This window comes from Grammomys surdaster, unplaced genomic scaffold (genome assembly GCF_004785775.1).
Source record: "Grammomys surdaster isolate TR1022 unplaced genomic scaffold, NIH_TR_1.0 125621, whole genome shotgun sequence".
Classification (NCBI taxonomy): Eukaryota; Metazoa; Chordata; class Mammalia; order Rodentia; family Muridae; genus Grammomys; species Grammomys surdaster.
The window spans coordinates 1014482-1037449 of NW_021620462.1; the positions used below are offsets into that span (position 1 = coordinate 1014482).

Here is a 22968-nt window from a genome sequence, read left to right on the forward strand (position 1 = left end):
AGTCCAGGAGGGTCTGGGGGCTCCCAGACATCCTTGGAAGCAGAACGCTGTGATGAGAACAAGGTTTTCAGCCGGCCTGTCCGGTCTTTGAGCCAGAGAGAGCTAATTAGCAAAGTCTTTTCACACAAAGAATGAGATGTTGTCATCTTTATTTTAAATGTTTACAACATCTATCATACTGTTATCCTAAGCAACAATTGCCCCATCCTCCCTTCTTCGGTGGTGTTTGGGGTTTCTAGGCTTGGAAGGGTACTTTCTGGAATAAGGAGTGCAGGAGAGAAGAGGTTTGAAGGTTGGTAGGTGGATAGAGGTTCCTGACTGAGCTTGGGGAAGAGGAGGCAGCAGCACACATATTAGTTTTTTATCCCAAAGCTGCTCATAGCAAGATTTTGGAAACTGGGTCCCAACTTTCCTGTTCATCCTCAGCTTCTCTTAGGTTTCTTAACAGAGGCCTTTGTCATCCTGAAGTTCTCTCTTCCTCTCTCTCCCCCCGCCCCCACACAACACAGAGTAGGCCTGGGAGGACAGGAGGGGCATTTTACCATCTGCCTCACTCTTCGTGATCTCAGAACTGGTGCAAGAAATCCCAGGCGAAAGTGTCACAGGTGGGGGGCTGAAGTGCCGGCTCAGCAGTTTAGAGGGCTTTTTGCTCTTGCAGAGAAGCCCCTGAGCTCCGCTCTCAGCAAACATGGCTGCTCACAACTATTGAAAACTCCAGTTCTAGAGGATCCTGACACCCCCTTGTGATATTTGTGGGTACCACACATACTGTGTAGATACAGACAAGCAAGCAAAACACTCATACACGTAAAGTCAGAGAATTTTTTTTTTTAAGTCTCACAAGTGAGTATTTGCGAACTGAATGGTACTGGTAGCGACTGGAGATGCGTACAAAGGTGAGTCAGAGCCGTCGTGGTGTGTGTGTGTGTGTGTGTGCGCGCGCGCGCGTCCAGTTGCTGCGGTTCCCTAAACAGGGGGAGAGTCCCAACCAAGGCGGACCTACAGGGAATGTGTAACTCTCCTGGTTGTTGTTCTGAGAGTAATGTCCTTTCGAGGGTCTTCTTCCCAGATCTTTCCCCGGACCCCCATTTCCCCTTGGATCAAGGGGGTATGGGACTCCTTACTCCCCCAGGAATCCTCATCCCTGCCAAGCAGAGAGGGCGAGCTCACCATTAGTGCTTCGGAGGCCAGGCATCCCGCACCGGCCAGGCGAGTCCCCAGGGGCGGGGTGTCCCGGAGCGGGCTGTCCCGCCCCCTCGGCCCCGCCTCCCTACTCAGCACCCAGTCCTGGGGCTCTAGGGGTCTGCCCCGCCCTGCTCCCGCCCCTCCGGCCGCCCCTCAGGCTCAGCCAGCCGCGGCCCGCCAGTCGTCGCTAGAAGCCGCAGATTTCTCGTCGTCTCCCGCTTTCTGCCTGCTGTCCGATCGGTGCGCTCCGCTCCGCCATGGAGCCGACCCCCGACGCCGAGGAGGCGCACACTGTGCGCGAGGCGCTGGGCCGCTACGAGGCGGCGCTGGAGGGTGCGGTGCGTGCACTGCACGAGGACATGCAGGGGTTGCAGCGCGGCGTGGAGCGGCGCGTGGCCGAGGCGCTGCGCCTGGCTGGCCCCTTGGCTCGAACTGTGGCCGAGCTGCAGCGGGACAACCAGCGGCTGCAGGCGCAGCTCGAACGCTTGACGCGCCAGGTGGAGGCGCTGGGCTTGGCGACTGGTGTGTCCCCTGCACCCGGCACGCCCAGTCCACCTCCTGCGGCCACCGTTACAGACCGTGCCCCCCGCCTGGGCACCGCACGCTTCTCCAGTCATGCCACCTTCTCACTGTCCGGTCGAAGCCCGGTGAGCCCCGGGGATGCGGTGCGAAGGGTGTGAGGCGACTAGGAGCGTGCCTGGGAGGTGTAGGGTTGGGAAGTTAGTGCCGCCCATCAGCTCCGAGTGCGTGCGCTGGCGAGCGTCCTCTAGTCCGAGAGCTATACCTCCACCTGCCGCTGGGACTTGGTAACCGGGATTACACTAGCTCTCCAGAGCTGGAAAGGACAGGAGAAACATTGTTTTAGTAGTCCCTCTGCACCTGTCTTGCACCTCTCCTTTCTTTGGATCCGGGTGGTGTTTTTGCCTTGAGATCTGCCCTCTCCCATCTGTCCCATGATTTTTAAGAATTTGGAAGCAAAGGTTCAGTCTTTGATAGTTCACTGTCGCCTGGGGCCTCACCTGCAAGTTGGAATGGTCAGCGTCCTCTGCCAGCCCCCTACACCGGTTTTGTTCACGAGTCCTGTGTTGCTGCTTCACTGAGGCCTGACCGTTTCGGTTGTAGATTAACCCCGATTGAGTTGCGCGTGTGTGTGTGTGCGTGTGTGTGTGCACGCGCGCGGGCGCGTGTGAGTGCACTCTGGTCGGGACTGCTCAGCAACTGTTTGGGAACTCACATTGCAGAGGGCAGATCCTTTGCTGGAAAAGGAGAGGGGGAAACTGGCGTCTAGCAGTGTCTAGATTTCTGGGGTCAGTGACTGGGCAGAGGCCGGTGTGGACCAGTCTTACCACATTGATCACGACCTCCTGGAGTGGCAGAGCCTGGTTAGAATGTTTCCATGGTATGTGCAGTGGCCCTTAGGTGGGATTTTCCATCCTGACCCGGATTTTGCTTGGGGTGGAGGTGGGAGTGGAGGGTTAGGACCAGTGAGAGTGGTGGCGGTGGGGTGGGTCTCAAGGGCAAGAGTCTGACACCAGCCCTCTCTGCCTTGGTGCATTCCCAAGGACCTTAGATCTGCAGTGGGCCTCAGCAGGAGGACATCAGATAAGTCTTTGCCCCTGGAGGTCTCAGCCTGGGTGGAGGTGACCCTATACTAAGCAGTGACAATAGAGTGAGCAAAGATGTCCTGCTCTAGACTCTAGTCCTTTTGCATTGGGTATTTGAGGAGGGTGTGGTGATGGAGGCTCTGCTCTTGCAGTGTCTGTTGCAAATGGGGGCACTATGCATGCTGCCTCAGAGTGGCCAAAAGTGCTCACACGCCAGAGTGCAGCCTTCAGGTGTACAAGGGAGGCACGAGTCATGAAGGCTCTCAGAGTTAGCAAAGAACTGGGCTTCGGGGATGGGGCCAGAACTCCATCTGGAGTTCTGTGTTTCAGTGTTCCACATGAAGTGTCTAGAAATTCGGAAACACTTAAGTCTGTCCTATGAGTCTGCAAGTCTGTAGTCTAAAACTGCTGCTGGGAGTGCCACTTGTGCCGAATACACTGTGCCATCATCTGCTGCTGAAGTTTTAATATCTATTTGTAACTTGTGGAGGCAGCTGTTCAAGTTTTAAGAAAAGCAATCTGAGTCCCATGGAGATAGAGAGCGTGAGTGCGTGCATGTGTGTGTTTGTGAACGTGTGTATGTATGTGTGTGTGTGTGTACACACACGTGCGCACATCTGTGTGCTTCTCCAACTGTGGCTTCTTAAAATAGGATTTTGCCATTATTCACCAGGTAGGGGAGTTGGGGAGCTCTGTAGGGAGGAGGAGGGTCCTCCGTGACCCTGGTACCTACCCTTCCTCAGGGATGGATGGTGGGTTAGAGGGTGACCGGAGTTGAGTTTGTGATTTTTCTCTGGGAGATGTGGACAAACATCTCTTCCCTCAAAAGACAGTACCCAAGACTGGCTTGGTGAGCCAATTAGTTTATTGGGGTTATTTACAGGAGCATGAGTAACTCAAAGGCCGCTGTTACATCAAAAGCCCACACTAGCAAGGGTGGCGCTCCTGAAAGCTGCACAACGTGCAGGCAGCTCCGCCAGTCTTCCCTCTCCACCCTTTGTTTACTGTTCATCTAACCTCAGGGAAGGACCTTTCTGAGTTTCCAAGCCCCCTGTGTTCAGTGAGTTTCCCGAGTTTTATGAGCCCTCCCTTCCCTCTAAGAGGGAATGTCTCCATTCTAAGGAATTAGGCCCCAGAGGCAACTTAACTGTGAAAGTCCAAGCAGAAGGGATGAGTCAGGTGAGCTGCCAGGGACAGGAGCTTCGGAGTCGGAGTCAGCCGCAGACAAGGTGCTCTTTGGACATGAAGCAGAGATGGAGACTTAAACTAGGGGAGACCTGTGGGAGAGGGTCCACAAGGATGCTCCAGCCTCCTGGGACTGAGGACAAAGGCTCAGGAACTGCACAGTAGTCTGAGGACCCGAGAAACATCCTGGGGCATCAAGTAGCAACTGTAACTGAACTTATGGGATGGCTCTTCTCCAATTGGACCAGAGGGCCTAAGGTTAATTAATTATCCTTGGCTGACCCCAGATGTAGTCTGCACAGGAACACCCACACAGGCTCTGAGTTAGTTTGTGGTAGTGGGGACTGTCTGTCTACGAACGAGGATGTTGGACAGAGTCCCAGATGGGTGCTTGAAGGAGGGCTGTCTGGTTTCTCATATTTTGTGTCTGTGGCAGGGGCCTTGGTGTGAGGGTACCATCCTGTGACTACAAGCCAATGGTGGCTGCCCCTCTTGGTTTGTAACCAGATTTTGTGAAGACAGGTATTTTATCAACTCCCTCCATGGGGACTAGAGGTTGGGTGTACCCAGCATGTAGATGTTCAGAAGGGGTTGATCAGTTCACTCACTTTTGAACACACGGACCTTAAAAAGCATTGAGCCTAGGAGGTGGGGAGGTGTCCCGGAAGCCTTGGAGGAGGAAGAGGACAGACAGACAGGTCAGACTGGTGAAATAAAAGGACTCCCTGCAGGAGGCTTGAGGGATAAGCACTTTGCTCAGAGCAGACAGGAGATGCTTTGAGACATCTGGGCCTCAGTTTCTCTGCTTTTTAACCGAAGCTTGAGGAGGCTGGGGTGATGGTGGGGGTGATGTAGAGTCAGAGAGATAGCTCAGTGATTGAGAGCATGCTGCTCTTGTGAAGGACCTGGTTTCCATTTCCAGCGCCCATGTCAGGCAGCTCACAATTGCCTGTAACTCTAGCTCACCTGGGGAGGGGGGGATGCAGTGCATTCGTCCTCCACAGGCACCTGCACCTCACCCCATGCATATAATTAAAAGTAAAATAACAATAAACCAAGGGAGATTGTCCCAGCCCCTTTGGGCCCAGTGCAGTGAGCAGGCTAGGCAATTAGTGCCCAGCTGATCTGGTTAACAAAACTGAAGAACCGCTGCTGTTGTCTGTCTGAGAGAAGGGAACCAGGAGGCTGAGGTCCTGGGGTGGATGGCTGCAGCCTGAGGTCAGACTTGGGCCCAGGAGGCTGTCAGTGAGTTGCTCCCTGGAGATGTCATCCCCAGCTAAGCTGGAGACTCTGGCTCCCCACGGTCAAAGCACTACAGTCCCTCAGTAATAACTGCCAAGAGTGTCCGAGTGTCAGAGGCCCCATGGTGAGAGAAAGCAGACTCACCTTATCAGCTTGCCTTTCCCAGAGCCAGTGTGATAAGGGGCTTAATGCTTTGGGGAGAAGTTAGGATCCAGTACTCAAAAGCTGTGGTGTGAGTGGAGATGGGCTGGGGCAGCCATTTTAACCATCCTAAATAGGGGCTCGGCCCTGTGTGGGTTGTGCAGAGTCCACGTATGAGCTCCTGTGTCCCCGTGGATCAGTCTTGCAATGCTCTTCCTCCCCCCCAAAAAAAAGCTTTCCAATAAGAGTCTCATCTCTCAGTCCCTCAGTCCCCAAAGCCACATTTATCTCATCCCCTGCCTCTCCCTCCCCCACCGAATTCCCAGGCCTCGGCTCCCTCACAGGGCACCTCCCCTTCTCTAAAACAGAGCTGAGACGGGAGACTGGGAAGAGGAGGCTAGCTCAGCAGGACTCATCCCTAGCCCCAGGGCTCTACTGTGATTTCTGCCCTGGTGCAAGCACAGAGTGGGCTCCCCAGCCATACAGAGGAAGACAGTGGCTACCTGGGGAGCAGGTCAGCAGCCTCAGGGTGGGCAAGGGCTTAGGACAAGTCGCTCCCGCCCAGCTGGGCCCAGCCCTTTCCTTCTGTGGCTTTGCCGTCTGTGAAGGTCCCACTGGGTGGTCATCTCAGGCTTTATGTCTTTTCCTTCCTGCCTTCTGGCTGAGATGTGTCCAGTGAGGCTTGTCCCCTGGCTCTCTCACTTGCTATGAGTTAGCCTTTCAGGGACAAGGTGCTTTGTGGACAGAGCTCCGGATGGCAGGGAGAGACCCCTGGCCTCAAATGTTAACTTGATCACTGGCCTCAGCCATTGTTTAAGTTTGAGAACCTCCTTCCACTACACCAGGCTTGGTTTCCTCTCTGTTTAGTGTTGGGTTAGAGCTCATTTTAGAATAGCCCCTTGGCCTGAAACATAGCCAAGCCCCCTTTCCAGACCAGAAGTGGTTGCAGTTTGAGGCTGGAGGAGTGAGAGGCAGGGGAACTTGGGAGCCCTGGCTCAGCCCTGTACCTGACCCTCCTCTTTGTAGAGACCCCTTAGCAGGAATCTGGCCAGTCCTGAGATGTAGGAACTACTTGTGTCTGGTCCCCTGGGGTACTGTCGGGGGGGGGGGTAGATGGGGGAGGGGGCGGGGGAGTAGAGACTTGTAATGTGTAGTGACAGGTGTCTATGGGTGGCGGTGTCGTAGATACTTACAATCCTGGGAAAATGATTTCACCATCAGTTTGCCCTTTGAGGCCCTTGTCTAGACCTGTGGAACCTGTTGGACAAGAGTGGGGTGGGTCAGGGGGGGGGGGGACAGAGACCCCAGAGCTGCCGCTTGGCCTCTGTGACAGTGGGGGATGGGCTTCTAACTAGAAAGGCTGGTTCTCTTTCTGCTGCTGACTTAGCTAAGGCTTCTAGAGGCGCCCCTCCCCACAAGTTCTGGAGTGCAAGAGGCATCAAATATCTCGTGATCCTGAGGGTGGGCTTGCCTCTTCCATCTCCGCTCTTAGATCAGAAACAGAGGGGGGTCTCTTGTCCAAACCCCAGGGCTCTGTGTTCTGTCCTCTGTTGACTCCCCAGGACCCTACCCTACAGATGGTTGCCTCACGCCTCCAGAGTCTCTTAGCCTGTTGGTGTGGCCCTGCCTCTTCATCCTGTGAAAACAGGGGTCCCCTTCCCTGGCTGCTCACTTGATCGGGACTTGTCAGTTGGAGGAGCGTCTGCATGAGAGGCTTATAGGTTGTTCCCTCCCCCAGCTTGTCCCTGGCCCTGCCCTCTGTACCTCTGATCTGGTTTCTGCCACCATCACCAGTGACCTCTCCTTGGCTAAACACAAAGGACACATTTTCTCATCTTGACTTTCCTTTCCTTGACCTCAGGCTCCCTTTGGACATGCTTCCTTCCCTGGCTCTCTCAGCCTCCTGCTGGGTTTCATCTCACCTCCCTGGCTGCTCTGCTCTCCTGGCTGACAGCCTTCTCGGCTCCCTGAGATGCAGGTGCTTATTTGCAAGGCTGGCTTCCAGGAGGTGGTGGAGGCATTGTTTCCTTGTTTTACACTAGGTCTGTGACTGATAGGCCACCTGATGTCCTGGGTGCCCTTTACACCATCTTCCTAAAATAGAAAATGTGGCCTACCCCTCCCCAGTATTCCTCAGTAGACTTTTCTGTTACTCAGACTTGGGCTAAGAAGTTTGGCATCCTCCTTCCTTCCCTTCCTCCCTCCCTCCCTCCCTCCCTCCTTCCCTCCCTCCACCTCTGCTCTCTCTTGCCAGCCATTTTCCTTTTTCTTCAGAGCATAGTACTCTTGCCCTTGGCCTTCTCACATCTTTGCCTCCATAATTCCTCTTCAGTTCTCCTTCAGGGACTGTGGGCTTGACATGCTATCTGTCTTCTTTAATGCTACCCTTGCCGGCTTCTGAAGTGTGTCCCTCAGTCATGCTGCAGGATCATGTGGGATCACAATACTGGGGCCTTTATGCCTCTCCGCTCTTGTTGTCACCAGTCGTTCTCCTGGGCATGGCTTCTGTCACTGGGTACCCAGCACACTGACGACGTGATTTGGGTGCATTGCTTAGAGAACTCTGCCCCAGGGAGGCAGACTGCCTGAGGTATCACAAGCGGGCTCACTACCATCTATGTACCTGCTTGCCCAATTCCCACCTTGGATGGGTGGACAGGCGCTTCTAGACCTGGCTGTAGGAGGACCCGAGTCACCTGGGGTCGGGAACAAACTGTCATCTGGGAACCTTGTAGAGCAGAGGAGCAGCCTGGGATGATCTGGGACAGGCACAGCCAACTAACCACTCAAGCTACTCAGGATGGATTTTTAGCAGAATTCCAGGTTAGGGACAGCTCTGTCTCTCTTTGCTAGGCTGATTGCCCTAACTTTAGTGTCATAGACACTCTAAGCCTGTCACACCTTTTCTGGGAAGGGGAAGGGTTCATTCTCCTCCAGCTACATGTTCTGGCTGCCCTCCCCTTCCCCCAGTCACTTCCGTAGGTAGTGGGTACCTTCTTTGAACCTTGAAGATAGCATCTGTAAAATGGGCCCAATGTTTGTTTGATGATCAAATTACATTTGCATAGCTTGCCCCTGCTTTTGATCTGAGATCCAGAGGAGATGGGCTATGACCCAGGCCACTTGGTAGGTTGGCAGCTTCGCCAAGATCCCAGGATTTCCCTTGATACCTTCTCTTGGTGTTTGTTCCTGTGCCCCAGAGCTACTGTAGCCCTGGAGGGTGGGTAGAGCCAGCCATATCTGCATACACTATAAGTCTGAGAACTCTTGTGTTATTGTGTCTGGCAGAAAAGCCCCAGGGTGACTTGGCCCCATGTCCGTTTACATCCCCAGAAGACCTTGCACCACACCCTCTCTGCTTCTCCCATGTGGACAGTCCTGGCTGTGGGGGACAGGGACCTAGTGTACCATACATCACCTGGTGTGTGTGTGTGTGTGTGTGTCCTCTTCAGAACTTGCAAACTTGATCTTTATTCTCTGCCTTCTTGGGCTCTGGGATGAGCCTCAGGGTTTGGGAGTCCCTGGAGTCAGGTGGATGCATGTGTTTTCTCTGGACCATTAGATGCATGTGTTTTCTCTGGACCATTAGACCTACTGTGTGATCCTTTCTTCCCCAAATGAGTGAAGTTTTTGCCACCATTACTAGCAGGGATTTGGGGAAGTGCCTTTAGGGTGGGTAGGTGATGGGGCTTTGGGATGGGCATCTGGCTCCCGCTGACAGGGTTCAGTGATGTTGGTGCCTCCGCAGAGCGTGGAACATGATGAAGCCAGTGACCTCGAGGCAAGACGAACTTCAAACTCATGCATCCTGGAGAATGGACACCAGCTGGATGCAGGTAGGAGCCTATGGCAGAAGGGAGGTTGCTGGGGAGATCTGTTCAGGGCCTCAGCCAGGCATCTGTGCCAGCCATATCTGGCTTTGGGGGCAGGTGCTTGAGACTGAACTCCACCAGGAAGAGAGACTGCAGGGAAGCACCCTCATTCAGTATGTAGTAGAACTCTTAAAATACAGTGAACCGGTGCAGTGGCACACACTTTTAATCTCAGCACTCAGGAGGCAGAGGCAGGGGGATCTCTTGTGAGTTTGGAGGACAGCCTGGTCTACACAGTGAATTCCAGGGTAGCCAGAGGTACATGGTGAGACCCTGGCTTGAGAAAACAAAGCAAATAAAATATACAAAGAAATGGGAGTTCAGGATTGTGATCTTCTCTGTTTCTGGAAGAAAACAAGCAGAGGCTGAGCAAATGTCCATTCGTAGAAGTGGGTAGAGAGTGGACTGAGCTGGCGACAGGGAAGTTGAGGAGAATCAGGTCTGAGTGGTGCAGTAAGATGTGTGTGGTAATGGAGGTAAGGGAGGCTGGAGTGGTCAGAAGGCTTCCGGAAGGAGCTGGGAGCAAGGCTCAGAGAGGCCGGAGTCCTCTTGGACTGAATGTGGAGGAATCTGAGGCTGCCATAGCTGATGTACCCTGGTTGGTCATGTGTTACAGGTCCAGCCAACGGATCTTCTGAGGTCCAAACCTCATCAACCCAGGAGTCCCCTAGGCCACGTCCTGTGAGCCTCTCCTTGCGGATGCCCCACCAGCCTGTCACAGCTGTCACCCGAGTCTCTGAGAAATTCTCTGGGGAGACCTCAGCTTCAGCTCTGTCACCCACATCTGCTGCTATTGTGGGGGGCTTCACCCCCAGCCCTAGTGAGGCCATCAGCCCTTGGACTCCTAGCCCCACTGGTATGATGAAGGGGTGGTATGGGGGCTGACAGGAGGAGGACAGGGCCTGGGTGGGGGTTGGCAGAAGACTCAGGACACCCAGGTCAGACCCCAGCCCACCATGTTCCCTCCCCCAATGACCTGTCCTTACCACATTCCTTTCCAGGGATGCCATTAAATGGGGAGTTGATGGCAGGTTGAGACCATGGTTACCTTATATGTTTGATAGTTCCCTCAGCACTAGCAGGGCTTTATTGGGCCTGCATCTTATCCTGGTGTATGACTTGGGCTGGAGCTGTTTTGGCTTCCCAAGGAGGGGTTGGGGCAGTACTTTGTCATACAGCGTTGGAGACCCTGGGCTTTGTGCCCTCAAGAGCAGGGAGGGGACAATTGGAAGGACTTCTTGGATCTCACTGTCCTGAGATAGTGCCCACTGAGCTCTAGATCTTGCTGGTCTACAAAATGATGCTGAGTAGGGCCAAGTCTGTTGTTTCTGTCTTTCCTTGGTCTTATAGACAAAAGTTCCTCTTTCACTCGGTCTTTGTCTGGCTCTGGGTATGGAGCAGTGACGGCTGGCAAACACAAGGACAGGTGAGTCTGTGGGTCTGAAGGCTGCACTGCCTGGGACCTGAGCTGCAGGGGTCTCTCTGGGCTGTCTAGGGAGACACTGTAGAACTAGAGCCGTGGGCTGGCAGGCGAAGTTGGAGCTGGGAAGGGAGGTGACCAAGGTTGGTATGTGGAGGCTTGGTTGCCGCTTGGCTTCTTTGACCTTCAAAACAAGTCTATTAAAAAGTGGCTAATGTGTGTTGGGCAGGGGTGGGGTGGTGTGGGGAGTGGGGGAGTCTCAACTTCTCTTGGAGGAAGGTGGGCAGGATGACATTTGACTTTGTTTTCCATTCTGGCTGGGGGACCTCTGAGTGAGGTATTTGCTGCCATAGGACAAGCCGGTGCCTAGAGAGGCTCAGGGTTAAAAGCTAACTTTGGCTGACTAAGTAGATGTGAGGGTGGGGGAGGGGTAGCAAGATGAATTTTTTTTTTAAATAATAAAAGGGGAATTGTGACTTCCTGGCAGATTGTTCTAGGGGGAGAACAAAGAGGGTCCTATCTAGAAGTGGTGGAGGAGGGGGCCTGGTCTGGCTCTGGGTATCCTGCTTGCCCTTCCCAACCATTGACACTTACCAAGGGGTGGTAGTTGTGCCTTGAGAGGGGGCCACTCTCCCTCCCTAGTTGGGCGTACTGGCTAGGTATGCTACCAACTGCAGTTCAGTTCAGAAAACCTGCAAAACCAGTTGGGACCTGAGCAAGTAGGACGTGCACCCCCACTGCTCCTCCAAGGTCTAGGGGTCCCTGATAGGTATAGGCTGTCTGCCTCACTGTCTCATGCACATTCACTCAGGATGGGTGTTCCACCTAGGACCCAGAGGAGCGCTAGTGAGGACCGGTTGGTTCTGTGCTCCTGATGTCATGATTTTCTCCTCAGCCCTCCACTGGTGACCCCACCACAGTCACCTCCATCCTCACAGCCTCCAGCTATGACTCAGGCCCCTCGCCAGGGAGAGCGTCGCAGGGAGTTGGTGAGGTCGCAGACGCTGCCCCGTACTTCAGGGGCACAGGCTCGGAAGGCGCTGTTTGAGAAGTGGGAACAGGATACAGCGAGCAAGTATGGATATTCCACCCCTAAACCAGCTCAGTGAGCTTGAAGAGCAGGCTCAACCATGGTCATGGTCATTCAGGCATAGCATAGTGAGGCTGGGCCCTGACTGTTTCCCAGTGGGATGTTCCCAAGATCAGATCCCTCAGGCAGAGGTCAAGGTCAGGGCTGTTTTACAGAACTGATTGAAGTTGAGGAATTCCTTCTGTAGGGAGCAGAGGGCTGTGGGGCCAGCCTATTGAGAGATGTTCCCCTCCATTTGTAGGTACTCCAGTCTTCCACTCTCTCAGTGTTTCTAGGCCATCCTTGCATCTGAATAACTGCTTCTTCATTTTCTGGGCATGACCTGGGAGTCTGAGAGGGAGGCCCAGCAGTGGGGCTGGTCTTGCTTGAGGATGGAAGAGACGACACAGTGGGACCCAGGGACTCATCAGTTACTCCCTGTTCGAGATGCCCTTAGATTGCAGCCTCCTTTGCAGATTTATATCAGTACATGGTATCGATGCCTGTTGAGTGCAGGTCACTGCTCATGCTTCTGGGATGGCATTCAGCTCTAGTGAAAGAATCAGATCCAGGAAGCTCCCACTGCCCCAGCAGCTCGCCCTCTGGTACTCCCAAAGCCAAGAAGGAAGGCGGCATGAAAAAAGTGGAAAGGGTGTTCAGGAAGACGGTTAGGGGTCCATGCCACCCAGGTCCTCTGTCTCAAGATTACCCAATGATCTCTGCTTCCTGTAGGGATACTCCCAGGGGATGAGTGGGCGTGCTAGAAAGCTGGGTATGGGAGGCTGCATGGCTGATGGGTGGCACTGTGCTGTGACCACAGCTGTAGCATATGGGTTGAGTACCAACCAGAAGGTGTAGGAATGTTCTCTTCATTGACTCCCACAACAGGCTTGCCCTCTCTCCACAGGGGCAAAGGTGAGACCAGGGCCAAACTAAAGAGGTCACAGAGTTTTGGTGTGGCTAGTGCCAGCAGCATCAAGCAGATCCTCCTTGAGTGGTGCCGTAGCAAGACTGTGGGCTATCAGGTGAGTGGGCTGAGACGAGCTAGTTATATTGCCTGCCCTTGACTTACTGGCAGGCAAGCTCCTGTCAGGCTGGGGAGGGATGGGAGCCAGGGAGCGTATGTCTTCTGAGCAGCACCCAAGCTACCCATAACACATGCTTAGAAATTCTACCTGAGCAGACAGGGTTAGTGCACCTTAAGAGGTGAGCTCCAGCATGGTTTACTGTTCAGTGGGTTGGGACTGGAGGAATCTGTGCAGAGAGTTGAATTAGGTGTCAGGAGTGGGGTTCCTGCTGACCTCTACTTTCTCTGCTTGCAGCATGTGGATCTGCAGAATTTCTCCTCCAGCTGGAGTGATGGGATGGCCTTCTGTGCCCTGGTGCACTCCTTCTTCCCTGACGCCTTTGACTACAATGCCCTGAGTCCCACACAAAGGCAGAAGAACTTTGAACTGGCCTTCACCATGGCTGAGTAAGTATGGCAGGTCCTAGCTGGCTACTGGTCCCAGCCTAGAACCTGAATACAACTTCTGCGCTGATCAGACAGCTTTCCAATGAGCTTAGGAACCTTGAGGCCATCCAGTCTGTCTTTCTCTCATATGAATGGGAAGACTGAGGCTGATGAAGGATGTGCCCAGAGTCACACATTGCTCAGAGATGGAGCTGTTTCTGCTCTTCCAACCTCCTTGCTGGGTGCTCAACCTTTGCTGTCCAGTCTGGGAAAGCAGCTGCAGACAGAGTCCAAGGAACAGTGGAGCAGGGACACTGTGTACATCCCCTCAGGCTAGTGTCAAGGTCCTCAGCGGGAAGCTGGGATTGCCTAGGAAATTTTAAATGTAGATCATGTTTCCCTATATACTGTCATAGCATGGACTGTGGAATTACCTCTGGCTTTAGGCTTGTTTTCTGTTATTGTAACTTGTTTTCTGTTATTGTAACAGTACATTAGAGGCTAGGTGATTCATAAAGAAGTTTGTTTTGGCTCCTGGTTCTGTAGGCTGGACATTCAGGAGCCAGGAGCCAGGTGTTGGGGTCTGCTTGGCGGCTTCTTCTTCTTCTTCTTCTTCTTCTTCTTCTTCTTCTTCTTCTTCTTTTGTTTTTTTCGTTTTTTTTTGTTGTTGTTGTTGTTTTTCGAGACAGGGTTTCTCTGTGTAGCCCTGGCTGTCCTGGAACTCACTCTGTAGACCAGGTTAGCCTCAAACTCAGAAATCCACCTGCCTCTGCCTCCCAAGTGCTGGGATTAAAGGCGTGCGCCACCACTGCCCAGCTCTGCTTGGCTTCTGATGTATGTATGATGTATGTATAGATTACATGTATGAAGTGTTCATGATGGAAAGTTGAGGAGTATCACCTGTGTCAGCGAGTAGGGGGACAGAGGGGCCTTGGTGCTTTGTAACAACCTCTTCTTGGGATAACTCACCCACTCTTGTGAGAAGCACATTAATTCCTTCATAAGGGTACATTCCTGATGATCTAAATGACTTTTAAAAGCCTCACTACCTTTCAACACTATCATAGCCAGGATCAGGCCTCAACATGTCTCTGGGTGGGAACAAGCCATATTCAAACCATGACACTTGTCTTGTATGTCCCACTCATAGGGAGAGGATCTGGGGGAGGGGAGCACAGTTCTGGCATCAGGATATGCTTGGAAAACCCGTTTAGGATCTGGGTTTTGGCTAAGAGCAACCCTCAGATCATGAAAATTGTCGGACCCTGTGGGTCACAGGTGTATACGTATTCCATCTGAGCAGGGCAGGTATTCCAGGTGGGCAGGGTGTGTGTTGATTGCTTTTTTAAAATTTCTATGATAAAATATCTCATAAAAGCAACCAAGGAAGGAAGGTTTTAAAGGGATTGTGTGTGTGTGTGTGTTCTCACTGAGGGGAGCAGGCAACAGAGTGTCAGGTGGCTGGTCATGTTGTACCACAGGCAAGAAGCAGAGGTAGATAGATGGATGGAGAGAGAGAGAAAGAGAGAGAGAGAGAGGCTGATGCTCCAGCACATTCTCCTTTTCATTCAGGATGGGTCTTCTCTCCCCAGTTAAACCTCTCTGGAAACATTCTCACAGACACACCCAGTGGTGTGCTTCCATGCTGATTCTAAATCCAGTCAAGTTAAGGACAGAGAAGAACAGTCATGGGGTGTGTTTCTTATAAAGACTCTTTCTGAGGGTATGGGCAGGAATGCGAGAAGGGGCAGCCACCACTGGTGGGACAGCACCCTCTCAATACCCACACTGCCTCTCAGTACCATTGTATTAGGACTGTGCCTTGGCACAGTTTGGGTGAGTTTGGGTAAATACAAGACATATTCAAACCCTAGCCCCTGGCTTTTTTGTATTACACCTGAGGGATGCATTGAGGGGGACTGCTAAGAGCCCTGGGCCTGCTGTTGCTGGAGCTGAGTCTGCTTGAGAGGATGCAGCTAGCTCACTGTGACCTGGCGGGGAGGGGTCTGCCCTGATACCTGCTCTGACTTCATTGCCCCTCTTGCCCTTGTTCTAGGGCTTCTTGTTGGTTAACCCCAGTCAGAGGGTCAGGGAATCACCACAGGGCGGCACATCACAATTCCTGAAGAAGAGAGCAGGACACAGACAGTAATGCTCAGGGCTTCCTGGTACTTTCTGAAAAGTAGAGAGAAGGAAGGCCAGCTCCAGAGTTCCTCTTCATTGTGCCCTGTGTCTCCTCTTGCAGCCTCTGAGGGACTATGTTTGTCTTGGTTGTGCCCTAAGGTCCCACATCTTCACTTGACCTCAGTAATTGGGCTGCAGGAGGTACAGCGCCAAGTTTTCTTTGTTATCTTTATTCTATGTCCTGCCCAAGCACCCAGTCCTGGTCCTTCACACTAGGACCTAAGCCTGGACAGAGGGGATGGAGACAAAGGATCTCATAACCCATGCTTAGTATCAGAAGCCTGCCTGGAGCCATCTCCACTGTCCTTCTTTAAGGCAGAAGTCCTTCCTAGGGGCAGAATGGGAGCTCTGGCTTGCAGCTCCTCAACCTGAGACTTGGGGATAGGGGTCCATGCCTGTTGCGTTGATTTGGATTCTAGGTCCCTTTGGGGTCAGAGGAATGCCTTGTGTACTTTCAAAGCCTTCCCTTTCTTGGCTTCTTGGGATTAGCTGTCATCCTAATAGCAGAAACAGCTTGGACAAGTGTGTTATGCAACTGGATCCAGACGATGGTGGACTTGGGCCAAGTGTCGCGGCATGATGTCGGGAGGGGTGGTTCATTGGAAGAAGCCCAGCTGCTTGGAACTCAGGAATGATGGCTGTCAAAAATCAGACTAGAATGTGTGGGATCAGGGTTCCCACTTACGTACCCCCAAACTCACCCGAGTCAAAGAGGCTAGGTTTGGCTTATAGAATTCCTTGTCACAAAGCCTAGAGGGTTAAACAGTGCTAGTTCATGCCCTGGCCACCTTGGTCACCTATAGCCAGTGATCCAACTGGGTTGTAGTGGGGAGAGGGACAATTTGGGCAATGTGGTGGTGGCCCTGTGCCCCATATTCTGAGGAACATAGCTTCCCTAGGCAATTAGGGCCAGAGTTACTCCAGGATGTGCTTTCCCAGCAGGAGGTTCAAAAGCACAGAATCTCCAGACTCCACACAGATGTTTCTTCTATTCTCAATCTGGGGGGAGGGTGGTGGCTGGGGCAGGCTTTGGCTCCCTTCTCTCCCCAAGCAAACAGCAGAATAGGACCTTGGCCCTACCTCCCTGAGGCCCGAGTCTGCTCCCAGCTGGGGAGGGGAGCAGGGTATGATGGAGCCTCTGAGATGACTTCTGACTTTTTCCACTGACTGCAAAGAGTAGGGAGGGCCACCAGAGGCAGATCTGTGTGGGAAGCTTACTCAGAGCCTGGGAAGGTACCTCCCCTTATGAGTCATCTCTGGGATTATCTCTCAGGTACAAGGGAGTGAGGCTATGGAGGTGGGCTTGCTTCCCATGGCCTTCTGGGAAGGCTGTGCGCTTAGATCTCTGGTTTCTTGGACAGAAGCTGGCTAGAAAAGCTGCATGGGCACTCGCCTGAGGATTTTGGAGCCAATGTCAGCATCTTAGGTTAGCCAGCAACAACTGAATGGATACATGGTACCCTTGAAAGTCATTAGGAGCCACCAGTGCAGAAGGTGTCTTAAAAAGACAGGTTTGGGGACAGACAGCCTGAGCTGAGAGAAGCGTGGTATCTAACCAAGGCATGACATTTGGAAGAAAAAGTACACATTGATAGTGTTCTCAAACTATTCATCCAAGAAAGGAGTGCTTCCAGAACTTTCCATGAGCAAGTATCTTCAGGGCATAAAATGCACCAGGAACCTTGGGAGTAAATGTGTATGCTGCCCCTACTCTCTGTAATTTCTGGACCCAGAGGTTCCTTGCCTCCTAATCTGTGTGAGTGATGTCTTGCTGACAGCGAAAGCGTCCCTCGCCTGACAGGTGTTTAGGGCCTGGAACAAGGGCAGACCAGCTCCTTTTATGGAAGGGGCAGTGTAGGGTGGGTGCCTGACCCTTCTGCACCTTTCCTTCCCACCCCAGCCCATAGCACAGGAAGCTGCAGGACGTGCAGCCCAAGGCTTCCCACTTGCCCTGCGTGGAATGCGCCTGCTCTCCAGTTACATGCAGCAGAAGGGGCTTGAGCGCTATTTGTAGTGCCCATGTGTCTCCGTCTAAAACCAGATGGGAGGCAGCGGTCCCACCCCTGGTCTGCTTTTAGGACAGTCTTAAAACTTACCCCCAGCCCCTCCTCCATGGCCTGCCATAGCTGAGATACAGTAACGCGTAAAAGGTGTGTAGTAGTAGTTAGCCAGTGTCACCCCTGCTTCAGACTGTGGGTGACACTTGAAGTCATCTGAGCTTTGTGGGACTTCTCCATGTAGTTTCAATTATTTAAAACAAGCTTAGATCACTGTAACAAAAGCATATTGTTTAAAATGTAAAGGCCAATTGGAACCTTTAGTGCTTTGAGACTTACATATTTTAATAAAAGTCTGTAGTAGCTGTCACTGTCTTGTATTCTGTCTCCTGGGAGATGGAAGGCTGGCAGCAAAACACCCAAGTGTCCGAGTGCTTCCTGTTCGGCAGTCAAGGAATCTCATTGCCGTTGTAGCTGGCCTCACAGTGTCTCTGAAGGAGCATATTCTAATTGCAGGGACAAGCTGGGGTGAAAGGAAAGTGTCCCTAAGGGTCAGCTATGGGCCAGACAATGGCCTCAAAGGGAGGGATACTGTTGGAGCTGTAGGCTGGAGAATGTGGAACTTCTTAGAGAAGGGAGTGAGTGAAGGGCAGAGGTGGTTGAGGAAAGAGAGTGCTCAGAGATGTTGGCTGCACGGTGTACAGTGGTTCTGTCTTAGAAACTGCACTCAACCTGTCTGCTCAACCTTGGAACAACACTGGGGTAGGGTGGGTGCCAGTTCTTTGTCCGCCTGCAGGAAAGGCCAGCATCTTGTCCATGACTTGCTGACAATGCAGTGCAGGGTGACACCAGGGCGAGGCCTTTACTTCCATCTTTGTGACCACCCATATCTGGAAGGCTTGCTTCCTGGCCAGGGAGTTTGCCAGGGGGGAGTTTGCTGGAGCATGTCTGAAGCCTCTAGAAGGAGGGAGGGGGTTGCTTGATGTCTTCTGCACAGGTCAGGGAATCTGGGACAAGCCAGCAATTCTGATTAACCAGGAAGTAGCCTGGAGAGGAGTCAGGATGCACTCAGAGGAGAGTATCCTCCCTACCCTAGGAGAGGACAATTAAGAAAGCAGATTTCAGTTTAGGGAGAGACACGGGTGCAAAGGTTTATTCCAACAGGAGAAGGGCTTTCTTGTGGAGGGGACGTTAGCTGAGAACAGTCTTGGGGAGTGAGAGGTGAACTGTACCAGGAAGCTGAGGAACATCTGTGGCCTGAGGAACAGTTTCCTGGTGGCCAGAGGCTCCTGTAGAAGGGTCAGAACAGTCTTGGACCTGTGGGAGGGAGGACAAGTGGAAGAAGAGAGCCTTCATGGGGACGAGGTAGCATCTGAGTTCTCTTCCAAAGCTGAGGTCCCAGGCTTCTAGTGCTGTCTTCATGGTGTTTGAATGCTTCTAGTGCTGTCCTTTGATGAGAGACCTTCAAAGGGATCATGGAAGCTACCACTGTCAGTGATGACCCTATAGGTTTGCCTGCACCTGGGGGTTTTTGAATAGCAGACCTGAGAGAGAGAGAGAGAGAGAGAGAGAGAGAGAGAGAGAGAGAGAGAGGATGTGGGAGCTGGGGTTCTCCCTGCAATGTCGGGGTGGGGTACCACATGACAATCGATAATGTCTCAAGGTGAACTCAGGTCCCCAGACTCTGAAAGACTCAAGAATTTTCAACTCTTGACTACAGGGCACCTTTGTATGCTGACATCTTTAACACCAAGCCCTGCCTTGGTCTTTTTTGGGGAGAAAGGGTGCCAAATCCACTTGTCACCATCATGTAACCTCTGGGTTCCCTTACAGGTCACCCTCTACAGCCCCAGGGGGAGACGGGAGGTGGGAATGGGATCCAGGACAGATGTCTCCATTTCGCCTTGACATTTGGTTTCTGGCCAGCTCTCCAGAGAAGAGCCCAGCTGCTGCTTATGTTACAGTCTTTGTCTGGGGAGCAGGCAGCCCAGGGAGCTCATTCACTTCGTGGAAGTGTTGCACGAACTGTGCTGAGCTGGCTGCAAACTCTGGGATGGGATGGGGGATCCCTGGCTTGTCTGCTGGGGTCTCCCATCTGGCTGGGCTCTAGGGTATAAAGCGAAGTATATAAAGAGAATATGGAGGCATAGTCTTTCAGCGAGCCTGCTGGGAGTCAGGGGTGAGCAGAGGTGGATTCTGACGGACTGCCCAGGAAATGGGTACTGACAGGTGACAGCATTGTCAGTGTTGGCATCTGAACTAGCACTGTATATTCTATATCCAGGCTCCTTTCCCCATTATCTGCTCTGCAGTGTGTGTGTGTGTGTGTGTGTGTGTGTGTTTTGCATGGGTGCATGCACCTGAGTGTGTGGGTGTGTATACCTATGTGTGTGCATGCAGATGTCAGAGGAAGATAATGGGTGATTTCCTCTATTGCTTTCTGACTTGGTGACTTGAGACAGGGTCTCACGGAACTGGAAGCTCAGCGTTTCAGCTAGGCTGGTTAGCTATCAAACTCCTGGGATCTGCCCGTCTTTGCTCTGTGTAGCCCTGCTTATCCTGGAACTTGTTTTGTAGACTTGGCTGGCTTCAAACTCACAGAGATCTGCCTGTCTCTGCCTCCTGAGTGCTGGGATTAAAGAGGTACGCTACCATGCCTGGCCATGCTCAGTTTTTTATGTGGGCGCTGGGGATTTGAACTCAGATCCTCATAGCAACTACTGTTACCCTCTGAGCCATCTCTCCAGGAGAGCCGTTCTCATGGGTTTACATTTTTAGGTCTGATATCCTTTTTCCAGAGGACTGAGGAGGGCAACAGGTCTTTAGTATTTTTTATATGAAGTTTGTTGAATCTATGAATGCAGAGTCTGTGGTTACAGAGGATCAATAAGCCTGTATGTATTTGCTGAATCATGGTTAAACTCACCCTCCTTACCCTGGGTCATGTGTGTGTGCGTGCATGTGTGTAGGTCAAAGGACAGCTCAGGTGCCTGGAGCACATCAAGCAGGCTAGGCTGACTGCTCAGTGGGCCCCAGGGATTTGCCTGTCTCTGACTGCCCCCTCCCCCGACAGTGCTGAGATACCAAGCCTGGCTTTTTTTTTTTTTCCTTTCTTTTTTTTTTTAAATTTGGATTTTGGGGATTTTAACCAGGTCTTTGTGTTGGCAAGGCCAGCACTGAATGAACTACACCTCCAGCCCTATGAGTCATAGTTTTATTTTTGTTTTGTTTTGTTTTTAAGACAGGGTTTCATTGTGTAACTCTGGATGGCCTAGAACTCACTAGGTAGACTAGGCCTGTCTCAAATTTAGGGATCTACCTATGTCTGCCCCCCAAGTGCTAGGATTAAAGTCATGGGCTATAGTGCCGGGTTGGATCGTGGTTCTTGATTATTCATTTCTTAGTTTTATCACATGTAGATGTGTCTGTCTACATGTCTACACATGGCTATGTATCAATGAGTTCCAACGCCCCAGAATTGATCAGATACCCTGGAGTTGCACATGGTTATGAGTCATTTGATATGGTCTCTGGGGCCTGAGCTTGGGTCCTCTGGATAGAAGTAAATGCTCTCAACTGCTGAGCCATCTCTCCATTCCCTGAATTGCTTTTTTGTTTGTTTGCTTGTTTTTTAAGTTTAAAAAACTATTTCAGAGCTGAGCATGAAGGTACATGGTTATAATCCCACCATTTATAAGGCTGAGTCAGGAGAATTGTGAGTTTGCTGGGCTACCCAGCAAGCTCACATCTCAGAACAAAACAAAACCGAAAACAAAACAAAACAAGCAAACAAACAAAAATAGCTGAGCTGTGGTGGTGTGCGCCTTTAATCCCAGCACTGGGAGGCAGAGGCAGGCAGATCTCTGTGAGTTTGAGGCCAGGCTGGTCTACAGAGTGAGTACCAGGATGGACAAGGCTTCACACAGAGAAAAAAAAAAACAACTAAATAAAATAAAAACAAGCATACTGTTTGAGGAAGCAGATGGATGAAGTTATCATTTTGCCTCAATTTTACATTGGCTTTCACAGTTCTTGCTAATTTGTCACGTGATGCTGACATGTGTCACTTCCTTACTTCTGTATAAACTGCATAGGTGGTTTGAGTTTGTGGGAGTCTGGGAAATGCCCCATGGATTCAGCAACTCCCAGCATTCTCTTGGAGATCTTGAATTCCCTTCTGGTGTGTACTTGAGCATCTCAGGCTCAAGGCAAATTCTGTTTGGGGACAATGATAAAAATGGCTCAATTGTGGCACTGCTTGTTCACGAGGACCACGTGTTGATGGGGCTTCTGTGTTTCAGGAATCTGGCCAACTGTGAGCGCCTCATTGAAGTGGAGGATATGATGGTGATGGGCCGCAAGCCGGACCCCATGTGTGTCTTCACCTACGTGCAGTCGCTCTACAACCACCTGCGTCGCTTTGAGTAAAGCCGGCAGCCTGGAGTGGCCAGGAAGAGACTCTGAGGTCCCTCACGATCCCCCATGACAGCATGACCCACACGAGGGGAGCTGGCTCTGTGGTGTGAGCTGCTATTTGCTCTCTGGCATGTGACCACGTGCCCCTCACACTCAGTTACTGATTAAAAGTATTGATGAGACGAAGCTGAGCCCCACAGCCCCTCATAACCAAGGGCTGGGAGGAGAAGGAAAAACTCGAGAGTCAAAGAAATTGGTGCTAAGTAATGATCTTCCTACAGGGAGTGCTCATGGTTTCCCTTCTGATGCAGTTGATATATTGGCTTGACAGGGTTCCATTGATTATCAAGTTTTCTTTCTTTTTTTTTTTTCTATCAAAGTATCTAGAGTTTTGTTTTGTTTTAACTTCCTCACACTCTTGTTGGTCCCTCTCTCCTCTCCCCCTGGGCCACTTCCAGGAAACAGTTTAGTCAGCCCCATGTCCTATCTTTCTATCATCTCTTCTCTGTGAGGAAGTGGTAAGGTTTCTACCTAGACCCAGAGGGGCTTCTGGTAATCACAGGGGACTCCACAAGTGTCCAGCTAAGGAACGGTTAGCTAGGCCTTAGGGATGAGAGAGTTCCCATTTGCGCCAAGTATTTATAAAAAGGATTGCATCTGTACCACTGACCTGTTTGTACACAAAAGATGTGTCACTCTTCGATTGTGTTTGTTATTTGGGATATGGGGAGGAGAGTTGGGCAATAAGAGACTGCATAGGTTTAAACAGAGATCTACTGAAATCATACCTTAATTGTTTATGTATTTAAAACCACTTGCCCGGGAGGCTGAAGATGACATCTTCTGTCTACCAATGTGCTTGTCCTTCAGCCATCTCTATGTTGTTGAAGGATTGTGAACAGAAAATTTACCCCCTGCCGATCTGTCCCCTAGATATTGGCAAATATATTATGATAAAAAGTGGCCCAAAGTTGATGGCTTTGAGTGATCATTGTTTTTGGTGTGGGTGTGTATGTGTGTGTTTCTTTCATTTATTTATTATTTTTACAATGCAAGGGGTTGGGGGGTAGAACCCATGTCCTCTAATATGCAGGCAAGCTCTCACCACTGAGCCCCACCTTCTGCCCTGCCCCTGCGGTGGTCCCTTTCATGGAAGCCCATCAAGGAGTGCTGGTTTTATTTTGCAGATGTTTGGCAGTG

The 22968-nt window shown here is 51.7% G+C and overlaps 1 protein-coding gene across 1 annotated transcript; it reads left to right on the forward strand.

Moving 5' to 3' along the window:
- The first annotated feature begins 1382 nt into the window (after positions 1-1382).
- Smtnl2 (smoothelin like 2) lies at positions 1383-22743 on the forward strand. Its single transcript, XM_028787285.1, has 8 exons — positions 1383-1832; positions 9106-9193; positions 9846-10085; positions 10580-10655; positions 11545-11724; positions 12626-12743; positions 13041-13192; positions 21654-22743. The coding sequence occupies exons 1-8, from the start codon at positions 1443-1445 to the stop codon at positions 21778-21780; spliced, it is 1371 nt and encodes a 456-aa protein (XP_028643118.1). The 5' UTR covers positions 1383-1442; the 3' UTR covers positions 21781-22743.
- The last annotated feature ends 225 nt before the right edge of the window (positions 22744-22968 follow it).